This window comes from Trichosurus vulpecula, chromosome 1 (assembly GCF_011100635.1).
Source record: "Trichosurus vulpecula isolate mTriVul1 chromosome 1, mTriVul1.pri, whole genome shotgun sequence".
NCBI lineage: Eukaryota > Metazoa > Chordata > Mammalia > Diprotodontia > Phalangeridae > Trichosurus > Trichosurus vulpecula.
In genome coordinates, this window is record NC_050573.1 from 259,680,667 (window position 1) to 259,695,293 (window position 14,627).

At 40.7% G+C, this 14,627-nt stretch overlaps 1 protein-coding gene across 1 annotated transcript in view; it reads left to right on the forward strand.

Annotated features, from left to right (window-relative positions):
* The window catches only part of SPIDR (scaffold protein involved in DNA repair), a 573,123-nt gene that overhangs the window by 529,004 nt on the left and 29,492 nt on the right, over positions 1-14,627 (forward strand). The window contains exon 16 of the mRNA XM_036758339.1: positions 531-683. Within this exon, the coding sequence (XP_036614234.1) occupies positions 531-683 (153 nt within the window). The remainder of the gene's footprint in view (positions 1-530; positions 684-14,627) is intronic.

The following is a 14,627-nucleotide window of genomic DNA, read 5'->3' on the forward strand; positions in this document are numbered from 1 at the left end:
ACTTCGTTATGCCTGCTGGAAGAAACAGCCAGTGGCCTTGGAAGAAGCAACACACCCTCCTTTAGTCTTCATCCAAGATGTGTGACAGATGCCAGTTAGGTACTTATAGGTGGGCCACTTTTGAACACCTTGTTATGGAGATCCAAACTGCCTGACTACCTATTTCTCAGAGAACACTGTTGAAAACAAGTAGAGTTTAAGAAACTGTAAATGTGTAAGCTTGCATCAGTCAGCCTATTTTTCCAGGGATCAAGCTAAAATCCTGCCTGAATTGTGTTTGGATCCAGTGTTTGCATGGTTTGGGTTTTTTTTTTTTTCAACCTATTATAATGTACTTGTTGAGAGGCCTTGGGGCTTATGCCTAACACAATGCACATTTCATTGAAGACAATCTGTTGGAATAAACCTGACACATGACTGAGCTTTCTCTTATGACTCCAAGTAATTGGCAAAGGGCATTGTCTTCATTGGCATGAATAATTAACCTTTTTCTTCATTGCTATAATAATCTTCGATGTTTCTGTTGGCAGGTAAACTTATTTGTGTCGAACGAACTGTCCTCCTGCTTCAAAAGCCCTTTTTGTATGTGACTGCTAGTGCTGACACCTCTGAACTGACTAGCCCAGTTATACTTGATGAATTGGATTCTGCCACTCAAGTGAACTCCATTTGTAGTGTACAAGGTTGGTAACCATCTTAATGGAAAATATTATTTTATACATTTAACGGTATTGTCTTATGAATCATTTACTTTGTGTGCCAACTAATCTTGACTTCCTAAGGGTTAAAGTTTTTTATATTACTGATTGTCTTGGTTTACCTCTAAGCCTCAGTTTTGTCTGTTAAATCCTTTACTTCCCTGTGGAGGTATGGTAAAAATTAATAAATATTTTTAATGAAAGTTACCCACAAGTATTAAGATTAGTAGAAATAACAAGCACTAATTTTGAATCAAGTGGGGCTAGAGTTTAAACATCGTTAGCACAAAAAATGGACCCCAGTCCTATTTGTTGATTTTGGAAGGCAGTGCTGTGACCTTCCTTCCCCCTCCACAGCTGGCAAGGTGTCCCCTTTCACCTGTTTCTCCTCCTCCTTGCTTGGAATATGATTCATTTATTATAACTACTATTTGTGCTTGAGCCAACAAGGTCTTAGGTATTGTACACCATATTTCTTTTAAAACAAACTTACCTAAAGAACAGTAATGATGAGACCAAGTTCTTCCTGCTATTCTGACTGAACAACCCTGGGAACAACACATTGGTGTATCTTTGGAATTGAGAGAATAGAGCAGAATGGATCTTCTCTTTCCCGAAAGAAATGAGACTCTAAGCCTGAGATTGCTGGTATTGGTGCTGGTATTTCATTAGAGGTACCTCCTAATGCCAACCATAGGGTCACAAGTATTTTCCACTTTATTGCTTACACATGTGGAAGATGAGCATTATATGTATATAAGCATTAAACATCCTCATTCTCAAACAAAATGAAATTAAATGAAACGCCAAAAAAAAAATTAAGAAAATTGCCTTGCTACGATGTAAGATTTTGCTGGTGGTCATATCAAGGTCTAGTGATGGCCAGAGGGAAGAGTGGGGGCAGCTACATGGCACAGTGAGTAGAGCACCAGCCCTGGAGTCAGGAGGACCTGAGTTCAAATCTGGCCTCAGACACTTGATACGCTTGCTAGCTGTGTGACCTTGGGCAAGTCACTTAACCCCAATTGCCCTGCCTTCTCCCCTCCAAAAACAAAAATTTTAAAAAAGGGAAGAGTGGGTTTTTTTATTGGAGAAACAGAATTTCTGTCTGAAGCATTATCTTTTTCTTTTTTCTTTTCAAAGATTGGATTCATTTATGACTATTTGGCTTTGTGTTTAATAGATATAACTAAGCCAATAAGACAGGTAATTTTCATAGGAGATTTTCAAAGATTTCAAACATAAGATCTGAAGGTTAATGGACAAGAGGGTTGACACTCAGGGTATATTAAAACAATGGTAATAGAAAATTATTTGTAGACAATGATAAGTTAAAGTAAAATTAAGTAAAGGACAGGAAACTAAGAGAAGACATATTCATCTATTTAATACAGATCTTAATTACAAGAGCTTACCTACATTACGTTATGTTATTTGCTCCTATGACCATCTCCAAAGAACGGTACCATCTTTTTTTTTAAAGTAATACATTCTTAATTTTTAAGCACTGGATTCTTTTGATGTCCCCTTCTCCAAAAAAAAAAAAAAAAAAGAAAGAAAGAAAGAAAAGTACTCACTTTCCCTGAATTCCTGCATTTTATTTAACATTCATTCACCCAACAAATGTTTCTTCAACATTTAATATATGTGCAACATTGTACAAGGTGTTTCTGTGTTTGTTCTTCATCTTGGTCTATTAATTAATTGGAGAAATACTTGTAAATCATGTGCTACATGCATAAAACTAGGTAAGATACTAGAGAGATACAAAAGAAATTTTACTCAATAGTTCTGCCTTTCTAGGGACTCACAGTCTAATTGAGTCAATGGGGCATACCCACATGAAATGGTTAAGTTCAATATATTTTCAATTCTTAGGATCACAGAACAGGGACATCAGTGAGAACTGTAGCAATGAAATCTAATTTTTCTGATTGTGAAGTTCTTCATTTTGCTTTTATGCTTTTTCTTATCCATTTATATTATGGTGAAAAAGATATTTTTGTTGTGTCTACATAGGTTTGTGCTATTATATTTGTAAAGGTTTGTGTTCATTTTTAAGAGGTATAGCAGCTAGCTAGGGCTGCCAAAGATCACAAAGGGAATACGACCAGAGGCATCTGTTTTTAACTGTTTCATGTAGTACCTAACACAGAGCCCACCAAAATAGAATTGTAATAAATATGCTTCCTCTAATAATTACTCACTTCTCTCCTCTAACAATGCCACCACTCTGGTGTAGGCGCTCATCACCTCACACTTTGATTACTGCAAAAGCCTGCTGGTGGGCCCGCCTGCCTCAAGTCTCTCCCCAGTCCAATCCATACTTCGTTCAGCCACTAAAGTGATATTCCTAAAATGCAGGTCTGATCATGTTATCTCCTAATCGGTAAACTCCAGGGACTTCCTGTTGCCTCCAGGAGCAAAACCAAAATGCTCTTTTTGGCATTCAAAGCCCTTCATAACCTAGCTTCCTTATGCCTTTCCAGTCCTCTTACAGCTTACTCCCCAACATGTACTCTTCAGTCTAAGGATACTGGCCACCTAGCTGTTCCATGAAAAAGACCCTCCTTCTCTTGGCTCTGGGCATTTCTCTGGCTGTCCCCCGTGCCTGGAATGTTGTCCCTCCTCCACTCTGACTACTGACCTCCCTGGTTTCTTTTAAGTCCTGGCTAAAATCCTATCTCCTACAAGAAACTCTTTTCAACCTCTCAATTCCCGTGCCTTCCCTGCCTTAGTAATTTCCTATTTACCCTGCTTATAGAATGCTTTGTACATATTGTTGTAAGTTGTCTCTGCCCCCATTAGATTGTAAGCTTCTTTAGGGCAGAGACTGTCTTTTGCCTCTTTTTCTATCCCTAGCACTTAGCACAGGGCCTGGCACATAATAGGCAATTAATAAATGTTTATTGAATTGAATTTTAACGCTGATAATTCTGGTGCCTATCATATAAATAATATCTCCAGACAAAAGAGCCCCACACAATATACTCTCAAAAGCCAAAAGAGTAATTCTCTGTTGTATCTACCTGGTACCCTCCAAGAATCTCAACATGTACTCTTCCTTTATGAAGCTTTTTCTGACCTCCTCCTCATCCCCCAACTAGAAATGATCCTTTCCTCCCCCAACCTCTTATGCCTCTCTATTTGGCTTTTTTCACAATGTGGCCTATACTGTAGTTATTTGTGTATATATCTTATCCCCTACCTCCACTAGACTGTAGGCCCTTCGAAGGTAGCCACTGTCACTTTCCATCTCTGTGTTCCCTAGGATTTTGTGTCTTACCTCAGACATATACTGGCTGTGTGACCCAAGGAAATCACTTCATGTCTCAATTCTCTGGAGGTTGTCTAAGACTAAGTTGCAGAGAAGATGCTGACCTACATTGGTAGAAAGATTTCTCCATCCAGGAGTCCTTTCTACTAATGAAGTCATATGTCCAATGCCTTCCCCAGGATTTAGTGAAATATCTTGCACACAGTAGGCACTTAGCAACTGCCAAACTGACCCAAATTCTATTCTCTTTATCCCCCAAACCCCGAAGATGGTTAACATCATTCACTATGAGTGTTGGCAAATGGCAGAGACTTTTGGAGGGACTTTATTATGGGTGGGAAAAAATGAACTTCACATTCTAAAAGGAGTACTTTTTGCTGTATGATGAAACTGCCCTTTGGGTACTGAGATGGTGCCAGTGGTTTGTTATTTTTGGCAAGGTTTAGTTTAATGCATTATTAAGTCTTCTTTCCACTTGAGCTATATTCCCTACATTCTGAAGTAATAGATAGCTCATTCTTTAAGCAAATGACAAGGGGGAGAGTCTAACCTCAGCCTGCCTCTGACCCTTTTAGCCCAAAGGAATTTCTGATGACCCACATCACCATAACTTAAGTCTGGAGAAGCCTATAGACAGAGGATTACATGGATCTTTTACATATATAACTCTACATGGTGGAAATACCAAGCTTGCTTGCAAATATTTGTGGCTATTACTAAATATACTGCTTCCCTTGATGTGCACAAGGCCTTGAGGGTTAAAGCTGTTGCCATTAATTTCAGATTTTATATGTTCTCCAATATTATCTTCCCTATGCAACTCCAAAGAGCAGCTAAGTGTCTCACAGGCCACCATCTTCAGAGACCAAGGGAGGATTTAGTTACCCTTGTTTGTTGTTGTTCACTCGTTTTCAGTTGTGTCTGACCCCATTTGGGGTTTTCTTGACAAAGATACTGCAGTGGTTTGCCATTTTCTTCTCCAGCTCATTTTACAGATGAAAACCTGAGGCAAACAGGGTTAAGTGACTTGCCCAGGGTCACCCAGCTAGTAAGTGTCTGAGACCAGATTTGAACTCAGGAAGATGAGTCTCTATCTACTGTGCTCTATCTACTGTGGCACCTCACTACCCCTTACTTACCGTATGGCCCCCTTTTTTCTTTTAAGCTTGTTAGGTACCCTAGGCTGTCATGTGAGACTGATAACTAAGACTGTTGTCCTCTTTGAAATAAGAGGCTGTCTTTGTGCTGTGATGTAGAAAAAGTATAAATTTTCAAAGACCCTTCCTACTTGTTGACTAGGCTCACATGGACTCTTTACTAGTTAAAGCAAATAAGATAGAAAATGATCAAGGTAGGAAAGTTTCAGTGCTTTCCCCACCCTCTTCCAAATTTTCCTGTTTCTGTAAAGTCAGTGCCATCAGGGTCATCCTCAGCTCCTCACTCTTACTCACATGTCCAATAAGTTGCCAAATCTTCTCATTTCTACCACCACATCTCTCCCATCTGTATTCTTTTCTTCACCCACACAGATGTTGTTGTTTAGTCATTTCAGTTTACCCCATTTGGGGATTTCTTGGCAGAGGTACTGGAGTGGTTTGCCATTTCCTTCTCCAGCTCATTTTAAAGATGAGGAAATGGAGGCAGAGTTAAGTGACTTGCCCAGGGTCATACAGCTAGTGTCTGAAGTCAGATTTGAACCCAGGTCTTCCTGACTCCAGGCCAGGTACTCTATCCACTGCATACCTAGCTGCCCCAGTCACACAGGTACCATCTCATTGGTCAGGCCCTCAATCACCTTTCACCTGAACTTAACAATATCCTCCTAATTGGTCTCCCTGTCTCATTTCTCTCCTCCTCAATCCATCCTCCACATCCTCTACATAGCTACCAGTTTCATTTTCCTAAAAAATGACTATGTTATTCCCTTCCTCAATAAACCTCAGTGGCTCCCTGTCACTTCTAGGATCATAAAAAGTTTTCTTTTTGTCCTGTCAAACTCTTCACAACTTGGCCACAACTCACCTTTCTCATCACACACCATGACTCTTCTGCACTATTTGGTCCAGCCCAGTGGGCCTTCTTTATATTCCTTATACACAACATTCCATGTCCTCCCCAGTCCTTTCACACTGGCTCCCCCCCATGCCTGAAATGCACTCCCACCTCACCTCTACTTCTTAGAATCCCAAATTTCCTTCAAGTTTCTGTAAGGGCAAGCAAAGTGGGACTTTTTGTTGTCTTTTTTTTTTTTTGGAGTGCTTCTCAGCACTGAAGCAATCAAGTGCTTTTGATTGAGTCTTGCCTTTGTTTGTAAGAAGGCCCACACCATTTTGCTAGTTAGGTCAGGAGAGGTATGAAGAAATGTACATATACTCTGAGGTTAGCATTTTGTTTGCGGCTCACTCATTGGAAGGGTGTTGGTGTGGAGACTCTGGGTAGCCATTAATGAGCCCCCTGGCTTTGAAAACCCAGATGTTGGTTCTTCTCTCTCTGATAACTCTGTATGTGTAGCTTTGGTCAGACAGCTAGAAGCCTGTCTGTTGATTTGTGTTATTTGCTCTGATTATATTTTCTCTGTTTGTAATTTCTGTTTGTATTTGCTTTGAAGTTCAGGGTGCTGGCTTTTCCCCCTGAACTAAGTGAATGATATATGTATATTTGACTAAAGTGAGACTGTAAACTGCTTAAAGTTGCTTTTCTTAGAAAAGCAGATCAAAGAACCTATGCTAGCAGCACTCCTGTGTGCTGCTGTGATTGGCCTTGCACAGCCACAGTAGTGGCAAGTAGCATTGTTGTTACAGTTTCATCTCAAGGACAACCTTCTACTACATGAGGCCTTTTCTGATCCCCCAAAACTCTGGTGCATTACCTGCCTCCACTAAAATGATCTCACATCTGTCTTGTATTTACATGTCTCCCCAATAGAATGTAAGCTCCTAGAAACCAGGAAATTACTTCCCTTTTGTCTTTATCGCATGTCCTCTGTGCTTGGCATGTAAGGGGTGACTAATAAGTGAGACTTGATAGTTCATAGTTCTTGTGAAGGTATCCTAGGATTTTGAGCTGGCAGAGACACTAGAAATCACCCAGTCCAATGCCCTCCTTAAACAAAGACCAAGAGGGTTGAAGTCATTTGCCCAATGTCATACAGATGTGAATGTGAACCCAGGTTTTCTGACCCTGGCTCAATGCCCTTTTATCACTTTGTGCTACCTCATCTAGACAGAGCCGGTGGGCTATTGTTCAATTATGTATTAATCAATCAATCAATAAACATTTATTGAGTGCCTTCTGTGTGCCAGGTAAGTGCTAGCAATATAGAAAGAGGCAAAAGACAGCCCCTGTCCTCAGGGAAGTGAAAATTATTTCTTCTGTTGTCCTTCCCCCCCCCCCCCAGAGTGGTATAGACTCCTATTTGTGGCTGAGCTAGTTCTATTTGGTCTCTTTTTTTTTTCTTTTTTCATTCCACTTGTTAAATACACTGTAAGTAAAAGATTTTCTTTGGCCTTGCTCTTAATGTTGATTTTTTTTTCTTGATCTCTTTAATTGAGGCAACTTAAAGATTATCACTGGCACTTCCTTCAAGGGTTATATTTATTGTGCTGATAATGGAAGACATGAGCCCCTGCCCCTGGAGTTCTCTGCGTACTGTTTATTTTAGTTCTTCAGGGAAACAGGATTAAAGTGCACTCACAGATACTTTGCGATTAAAAGTTATGCAGTTTGGATAGCAATACTTTAACAAAGATGCCCTGAGAACAGAGCTTCTTTAAACAAAGTTGGACAAGGCTTGCAGGCTTTGGAGAAAATTCTGTTGTTTGCAAAGGCTGAAGAGGGAAAGACGGTGAGTGGCACTGTCTCTGGTACAGGCCTGGCTGAGGGGAGAGCTGAACTGTTGGGGCTGAGGCAGAGAATACTACTTGGATAGGCTGTGGTGATCAATATACAGCTTCCACCATCACTGAGCAAGGTACCATCCCGGGAGAGGCAGAAGTGACCTCTGCAGTAGGTCTACCATAGCCTACCTTGCTTGGCGAGAAGAAAAGGAAGGAGGAGTGTACCCTGCCATAGGGTAATAATACCTTGTACCAACTCTCCGATTTCTAGCAAGGACAATGGTAATAATTTCTGAAGTAGCAGCTAGGTGGTGCGGTGGATAGAATGGCAGGCCTGGAGTGAGGAAGATTCGTCTTCTTGAGTTCAAATCTGACCTCAGACACTTACCAGCTGTGTGACCCTGGGCAAGTTGCTTAACCTTGTTTGCCTCAGTTTCCTCATCTGTAAAATGAGCTGGAGAAGGAAATAGCAAACTACTCCAGTATCTTTGCCAAGAAAACCCCAGATGGGGTCATGAAGAAGCAGACACAACTGAACAACAACAACAGAATAATTTCTGACAATAAAATGTGTCATTGGCATGCTTTCTTATTGTTAATAGATATATTACCAGCCTCAGTTTCCATATCTATAAAATGGGCATAATACTAGCGCCCACTTCCCAGAGTCTAGTATGTAAAGAGCTCTGTACACCTTGAAGTACTGTGTAAACCCTGGCTATTTCATTACTGTGGTTTGACATCTTAGAGTATTAGCTAGTCCATGTGGGCCTTACTTTGTGCTGTGAACTCATGAAAAGTTGTACGTATGTCATTTGAACATTCTGAGGATTTGGTGATTTAAGTGGTGGGGGTGCTCTCTTCAGTCCCTTCTCACCTTCCCATCCTGGGGGACTCTTTGCTTCCATTGATCCATAAAAGATTCTTCCTCTTGCTCTTTTAATGTTTTTGAGGTACTAGTATTCATCTGCCATTTCTCATTTTTGTTATGTGACTGACTCACTTCTTTTCTAGTCAAATTTCTCAATAATGCCTTCTATTCCGCTCCTCACTTACAGCATTGCTAATATGCATCAGGCGTTCCATTGATCTTTGGGCTACCCGTGAGTTTGACTTTTCTGAGATCCTGGTATTCCATGATTTCCAGCCCTATAGCATCACTAGGAGAATGTTCATGCTTCGAGGGTGGGGGGTGGTATTTGTAGCAGCAAGTAGTTTGGGGTCGTCGAAGGCACTTTTGAAATTTCCCCAAAATAATCCTCTCCACCAACCTCCTACTTTGATGGACCCAATGTGATGGATGTGTGTTTTTCTAGGACTGACCTAACTGAATTTGAAGAGAGGCTTATCACCCTGTTGGCTTCAGGGTCATGGATTTTTTTAGCTGCAGCCACTCTTTAAGACCATTTACTAACTTAGAGAGCAACTGTGAGCTATTCTAATGGAAGGCCTATACATATCAATTCATTTGTGGTTCTTAATATAATGATGTAATCTCCTACCACTCAATTCTGGGCTTATACAAAAAAAAGTATGTGTGTGTGTGTGTGCGCGCGCGCGCTAACTCAAAGACTGCCTGTCCAAGTGATTATCAGAGTCTAGAGAAGTTTTTATCCATTTTGTCATGCCTATATAGATATAGACCCAATCTCTTTTGCATTGCTCTGTGTTTCACTAAGGTGACTTTATAGCCTTATTTCTGGGCAAAATGCAATTAAACTTTTGTAAACTGAATCCAACCTTAAGTATAATAGAGAATCTTGCTGATTAAGGAAATACCTCTGTGAACTTGCCTATTAATAGGATGATTGCTTCTTTACTTTTTTGTATTATTATTGCTTTTTTTTATCTTGAGTTTACATAAGAATAAGGTACACCAAGGAAATACTTAAATAGTCAACTTTTGATAAATTGTAATGAAAAGATTCCCAGTGGTAAATCAGAGCTTTCAGAGGCCATGCAGACATACTCACCTAGCACAATCCTGTGCTCACTATGCCCATGCCCTTTTGAGTAACACAAGGTACCCAGCAGCCACATCTGAAGGTTGCCGATTATATGCTCGAGTAGAGAAGGGACTAAGAAGAGGGGGACAAAGAAGTAAGAGTGAGTGTGTGTGTGTGTGTATGTGTGTGTGTGTGTGTGGAGACAGAGATATTTTGCATGTGTGTAAATATGTTCAACTCTAAGCAGTAGGATGAGTATTGGCCACAAAGCAGTGCTCAAAGGAGGGTGAGATCAGTCAGGACTTCTTAAAAAAAAAAAACAGCATTTAAACTGAACCTTGAAGAGTAGGTAGGAATTAGACAAACAGAGCCATACAATTAATAAAAAGTTTGCAGACCATTCCAATTAGAAAATTGTTTTAATGTAGGAGGGCTTTAAAAACATTTTTAAAAAATTTTTTCATAAATAAAATAGTAAAATTTTTTAAAAATTTGATTTTCACTTTTAGGTTTTGTCGTCATTACAAAACCCCTTGAATTGAATTGAGCTAAGTCAATCAAATGTGCAAACACAGTTGTTATCATAAAGTGTACCTCTGCTCAGGCAGGACTGCAGTGCTGCCAGATCTCCTGATAAGAAGCAGTCTAACTAGGGATTAAAAAAAAAAAAACAGCCTCAGCTGCAGAATAGCAAACCAAGATTGGTCATGCCACCCACTCATTAACTCCCACATCCAATCAAGTTCCTTGGCCCAGGCACAGACTTCCATTGAGTACAAGGACTCTGAGCCTTCATCCTGCAGTTACCATGAGGGGCCCTGCCAAGGCTAGCCCAGATTTAACCCCTTAGTGTTGGCTGTGATACATTAATTAATTAAATTTAAATTTCATCTCATTTATGTACTAAGGGGAGCCATACTTCCTTTCTTCCATACCTTCAGCTTCATCCAACTCCTGCTTTCTTCTTACCTTGTTCTGTATCTCCCTGAGCCTCCAACACACCCATTTTCCATCTGAGGTCCTTATGGTCCTTTTCTACGAATGCCTGAGGAATCCCCTGGGAAACCCACAGAATGGACTTGCAACTTTCTAGCAGTGACCTTAGGATACCACAGTATTATTGAGGCAGAAGGGACCTTAAACCCCTTCGTTTTGCTAAGGAAACTAAAGCCCACAGAGGTCAAATGATTTTCTCCGAAAGGTACAGAAGCAGTAAGAGGCATTGCTTGGCTATATCAACTCACATCTTCTGACCCCTGGGCCATGTTCCCTCCCATGTCCCCTCCCTCACCACCAGCTCCTTGTCTCCATGTCATGGGAATCACAGGACTGTACTAATTTTAGTGATTACTCAATTTTGAACATTTACCCTGGGCTGGGTCTGAAAGATACTGATGGAAGACAATTAAACTGTCATTGGTTCAAAGGCCCTTATGGTTCCTGATGGAATCCCTGTGAGTGGAGTGTCATAGTAAATACTAACATTTGTGAATGCACCATCTTTTTTCCATATCAACTGGGGAGCTGTTGATCTTAGGATACCTAAAATTTAATTATTTTCTTTTTCTTTCTAAAATTGGCTAAGTAGATTAGTATGGTAAAAATTTCATTAGACTTGGACCCCGTTGACTGGGGTTCAAATCCCAGTTCTACTGCTTTCTAGCTGGGCAAGTCACTTAACCCTGTTTGCCTCAGTTTCCTCCTCTAGGAAATGAGCTGAAGAAGGAGATAGCAAACCACTCCAATATCTTTGCCAAGAAAACCCCAAATGGGGTCATGAAGACTCTGACAGGACTGAAACAGCATTGAGATAGCATTCTCTTCTTGTGAGGGCTTACCTCACCTCTCGCCTGATATCTTTTTTCTCTTTATTCTATAAAGAATAGGACTAGATTAAAATAGTATTTTATGTGCAAAGATGGAAAGTGGAACAGTAGCTGCAGTTCTATAATACTTCTTAGAAGAAAAGGAAAATGCTTTTATTTTTCCATAGAGATGCAACCGTCGATCTCCAAATGAAAGCAAGATAAATGTTGAATGCTTCACCCCTTCAATCAGGAAATGTAACAGGGTGTATGGGAAGCTAGGAGGCACCATAGTTCACTGAGTGCTGGGCCTGGAGTAAGGAATAATTTTATTATAATTTAATTTATATTATATATATTATATATAATACTAATAAATGCTCCTTGCCTGACTAACTATAGTAATGCCGGTGTTTAATAGCAACAACAACATTTATACAGCATGGTATCATACTGCCCTTTATTGTCTCATTTGACCTCACAGCAGCCCTTGGAGGTAAGTGCTACTATTATCCCCATTTTACAGATGAGGAAACTGAGACAAACAAGTTAAGTGCCTTGCCTAGGATCATTCCTCTAGTAAATATCTGAAGCCAGATTTGAACTCAGGTCTTCTTAACTCCAGGCCGGATATTCTCCACTGAACCACCTAACTGTTAGAAGTTGGAGTATCACCCCAATAATTATGAATTATTAGACACTGCCTTCCGGCTGCAGACCAGCTGAACTTTATCATTAGCCATTGTTGACTTCAGTCTGCTTTTCATCCAATGACTTACCCATTTGAAGTAGTTTTGCAAGTTTAATTTAATTAACTAGTGCCGATTTTCCAAAATCAGAGACTATTTTTCCTGTAACATCCTCCAGCTCTAATTTAATAATCATCATTCATTCATGTGTGTACCGCATGATTTATTTTAATTGACCAGGCTGGCTTCTTGCTCCCAATTCTATTGTCTCCTCTCCAGATCAATTTCTTCCTCTTGTTCATTTTCCATGGAGTACAGCAGCTTGTCCACCAGTCACTGAAATGGATCCCACTTCTTTCTTCTGAAAAGTTGTACCACATTTTGCATTTTCCCTCCTCTTTTATTAATTTCAACACTTTCCAACAAAGGCAGCCTGTTTGTTTGCTTTTTTTTTTTTTGCGATTGTGTAAATGATATCCAGAAACTTTCCAAGCCTTCCATGTAACATTATTGTATGGGTCAAGGTTTTCATAATTTTGCCTGTATTGGAGACCTCACTGATTCAGAATACCCAGTAGGGAAAGTACCTGATTTTACTAGTTGGTCTAAGTCATGGTCGCCATCCTCCAGGAAGCAGGTAGGCTTTTACTCACTTGACTATGGTGTAACTAGCTTTGTTCCCTTTTTGGTGGGAGAAAGGAATAAGCAATGGACCCTGATGTGAGGGCTTGCCCAGTCCTTTTCAGGATTGTTTATCCACTTGTGATGTCCACCTTGACCCAACTCTCACCTGTGGCTCCAAGAAACCATAGCAGTGGCCACACTCTGGTAAACCATCTTGGCAGATGGGCTAAACCAGGTTGAGGGTAACCAACAGGCCTCCAGACTGTTGGTGAGTTACAAGATATCTTCCCTAAGCATGTGAAGACTTTCTCCAGAAGAATGGATGGATGAGAACAGTTTGTTCCAACGGACATGAAGCTGGCTGAAGTGCGTACTGTGGCATGAGTGCTTAGAGCTTGGTCAGGCATCAAAGACACCAAGGTCATCCACTTCGTGCTGGGCCATCACCAAAGTCTTGACTTTTGTCCTGTCACTGGACTTCACTGGCTCGGGAAGAAAGAATGAGGCTGACTTTGTGCAGTTCTGCCTCACTTAAATCCAATTCACCAATTTACAGTCAAGTTAAGACATCACCCCATGATGTCATTGGTCCTCTTTGAAAATGAAGGAGGAACAACAACAATGGATTACTATCCCTGTATGCTTCTTAGCATTTGGTAGCATGTAGAGAGGGCAGCTAGATGTCGCAGTGGATAGAGGGCCAGGCCTGAAGTCAGAAGGACTCCTCTTCCTGAGTTCAAATCTGGCTTCAGATACTTTTTGATATGCAGCTCACCGAGGGCCTCATCACTGAAGCAGTTTCATAGGCACTTTACCTCCTATTTTGGATGCTTCTGAAATACATCACCTGCTTGCACCCATATTCAAAATCCTATTGGTAACTTGCATCTGACTTGAAGGAGGGAAGAACTCTAAGCTACTTTTAATGTTTTTGGATGATTTTAAGAAGCATCTCTGTTATTTTACTAGGGACCTTACTGGTTGTAGTGTGTGTGTTTGGGTATGTGTATGTTGTGTGTTTTAATTCCTTTACTTGTTAAGAGCCAGAGTTCCCCAGGAAGGAAACTGAGACCCACATTTTGATTAATCAATATTTACCAAGTGATGATGCTGTTCAGACCATTGTATTAGGTGATATACACAGAGAAATGGAAGAGATAAACTTGGCCCTTTGATGGACTTACAGACTATTGGGGCAGGCAGGATGTGCACAAATAAAAGTATAGAAATGCTTTTAAAAATACTTCTAAAAAAATCTAAGTACTTATAAATGATATGCCTTATAATAAATGAGATAATATTTGTAAAGTACTTAGCACAGTGCCTGGCATATAGTAGGTACTTAATCAATGCTCATTCCTGACTTCTGGGAGCCAAGATGGCCGAGTAAGCAGTAAGTCACTTTCATTATCTCTTAATGACCTTAAAAAGCCCACAAAATACCATCCCAGGAAAAATACTGAAACAGTGGTACCAGCAGAAAGAAGGGGTGCAGCAGTTTTTTAGCTCATGAGGCTAGGGGGATTAACGGGAAAGGTCCCTCTTGCTGTGGCTGAAGGCGACCAGCACAGGATGTGAGGCATCTCAGCAAGCCCCACCTCAGCAAACCAGAAGGAGATCCTGAGCCTCATGGTGGAGGAGTAGGCAAGGGCCACCCCCCCCCCACCCCGAGTCTTCCCACAGACAGGGGAACCAGCAGACATCAGCACAGAGAACCATCACTTGCACAGCAGATGGGTGTCGACCAACTGC